Raw genomic sequence first — 2500 nt, 5'->3', positions numbered from 1 at the left:
TTCGCAGAGTATACTCATCTACTTGAGAGAAAGCAGTCATCACTTAGTAAAGCGAAATTAGTCTGAACTTCGATACATAATTTCAAGGAAGGAGAGGTACTCATTGCAATTTTACTTCTACAGTACGTACATTTGTAAGCTTACGAATCCCAACTTTTACAAGCGACCAAAGTCACATGAACATGCATGCATCTTACCCAGTATAGAAGATTAAATGCAAAGAGTGTGTATTTTAGAAACCTGCTAACTTTTCCCTCTTCATTCATCTTGCAAGAACGAAAATATCAGGAGACAATTCCTTGTGTATTGCAACGACAAATTGCTTCCCTTCTTCGTGGGAAGACGCTGCTCAATGCATATGTTAGCATACATTAGTATAAGTCAACTTTGGTTCCAGACTCCTATGATTGCAGGCGGTAATTTTTGTTGTAACACGTCCTCGCCTATGAATTTCTCGCCTACGAATTTTCGAAGATAATTAATCAACATTGTAATTGTAATTGTAAAAAGCTTTAAAATACAAAGCGATGTATGGCATTCGTTTCCAAATTGAAGATTAATTATATCTGAAAAATGCATGTTTTCTCCCAAATTTCTTTTTAGATACCACGGGCAAGAGCATTTGCTAAGTTCTGCTTTTCCGCATACTGATTTTTAAATTGACCAATCAGAATTCAGCAAGCAGGAAAAACTGTGCTATTCGAAAAAGATTCTGTGGCAAGTTTTTTGTCAACAAACTTTGGCACCGAAACTGGGTTGACAGCGAGCGCCGATTCGAACGTCAGCTGTTGTGCTTTGACTGTTATTTGAGCTTTTTCTGACTAATTTAAGACGAATTCAGTCCAATATTTCGAATAACGTGTAAGAAGACGTCAAAACTGTATTGATAATATATTTATTTGTGTTAGCTTCGCGAAGAAGACTTTGATGGCGGCTTTTAGACGGGGTAGATCGACAACAACGGCGTTGACGCACAGAAGTGCACCGTTTCCTGTGGAAGGGCAAAGAATGACATGATAACACAGTTTTTACTGCCGCGCGCACTGCGGGCGCGGGTTCCCTATGCACGGCCTGAACTGTGCAAAAATATCCCTGTATTAATAAGAACCACCCATGGGAAATCCGAGTATCTCGAGATGCGCAGAACGTTTGGGCAATAACAATAGTAGGCACCGTCCTTTTAATGTTGTTTGTTGGCGAGTGATAATACAGCATTATCAAATACTGTTTAAAATATTGTCTCTAAACAGCTAGCGGTGTGGTGGTCAACTGGCTAGGTGACGGGTTAACAATGTTCATTCCCAGGTTCGAGTCTTATGTTCATACTCCTGACTTGTCTTTTCAAACAAATATGATTATTTCCCATGATCCATATAAAACTTTCAAAGCAAATTAACAATTCACGATAATTGCGAATAGACCAATTCCGATATATTAAAATAAAGTCCTAAACATAAGACATCATTTCGAGGCTCTGGGGAATAAATATAAGGATTTGTATGAGTTTTTTCCCAAGAGCCTCGAGATGATGCCTTTTGTTTGCGACTGAATTTTAATACATCGAAAGTGGTCTATTCAAACGGGTTGGTAACTCATAACTTTGTATTTTGGTCGCCATATTGGAAGTCGGAAGATCTGGGACAAGGGAGGAAAGACCGCCGGTCTTCCTCCTCATCCCCCCTCCCCCTCGCTCTGCCACTCGTCCCAGATCTTCCACCCGTCCAATATAGCGACCAAAATGCAAAATTACCGCCTCCAAGCAGACAAATATTCATGCTAACAAACAAATAAGTTGCCAATAATTAACATTTACTCCAACGTAAAAAAAAATTCGGAGCAAGAAAATCCACCTACATATCCTGACAGCAAGTACTGTTTACACGGCTACCGCAGGAGCCCATGAGAGGACCTGCAGACTGCAGATCGCAGACTGTCGCCGTTGAGACTGCCCACAAATAGCGCTGATAAACAATGCACCCATTTTGAAAGGGTTAGCTTTCGATAACTGAGAGTTACGGTTAGCCTGCAGCCTGAAGTCTGGAGACACTGGCTCATGAGCTCATATTTTTGTGTTGCACCCACGTGACACGACGGCCATGTTGGATGGCAATCAAATACAATTTCTTTTCGCATAATTTGCATATTGATAAAGTTTAGTTCGCAGCGGAGAGCTTTCCATCCAACATGGCCGCCATGACGTCAGATATAAGCCGTCAATAGACCAATTTCAATATATTAAAATATTCAGTCCTAATCAAAAGGCACCATCTCGAGCCTCTGGGGAATAAACGCATACAAATCCTTAAGACCGGGACACACTAGGGGATAAGTCTCTGCGACACGTCGCGGGGACAAGTCGCCGCAACAATTCGCCTCGTGTGACAGGGTTAATTTTGCGAAAATCATTGTCGTTACGATCAGTTGCACGAATTCAAACCAGTTTGAAATAGTTCGGCTGATCGCAGCGACAAAATTAGCGAAAGCAGTGTCGTCGCACCAT

The 2500-nt window shown here is 41.3% G+C and overlaps 1 protein-coding gene across 1 annotated transcript in view; it reads right to left on the bottom strand.

Annotated features, from left to right (window-relative positions):
- The window catches only part of LOC138007468 (tetraspanin-33-like), an 11542-nt gene extending 11168 nt beyond the window's left edge, over positions 1 to 374 (bottom strand). The window contains exon 1 of the mRNA XM_068854403.1: positions 198 to 374. Coding sequence (XP_068710504.1) covers positions 198 to 266 — 69 coding nt within the window. The 5' untranslated portion in view covers positions 267 to 374. The remainder of the gene's footprint in view (positions 1 to 197) is intronic.
- Between the last annotated feature and the right edge of the window lie 2126 nt (positions 375 to 2500).

The sequence above is a fragment of the Montipora foliosa genome, chromosome 6 (assembly GCF_036669935.1).
Source record: "Montipora foliosa isolate CH-2021 chromosome 6, ASM3666993v2, whole genome shotgun sequence".
Classification (NCBI taxonomy): domain Eukaryota; kingdom Metazoa; phylum Cnidaria; class Anthozoa; order Scleractinia; family Acroporidae; genus Montipora; species Montipora foliosa.
Note: the sequence above shows the minus strand (reverse complement) of the source record. Positions and strands in the feature narration are given on the sequence as shown.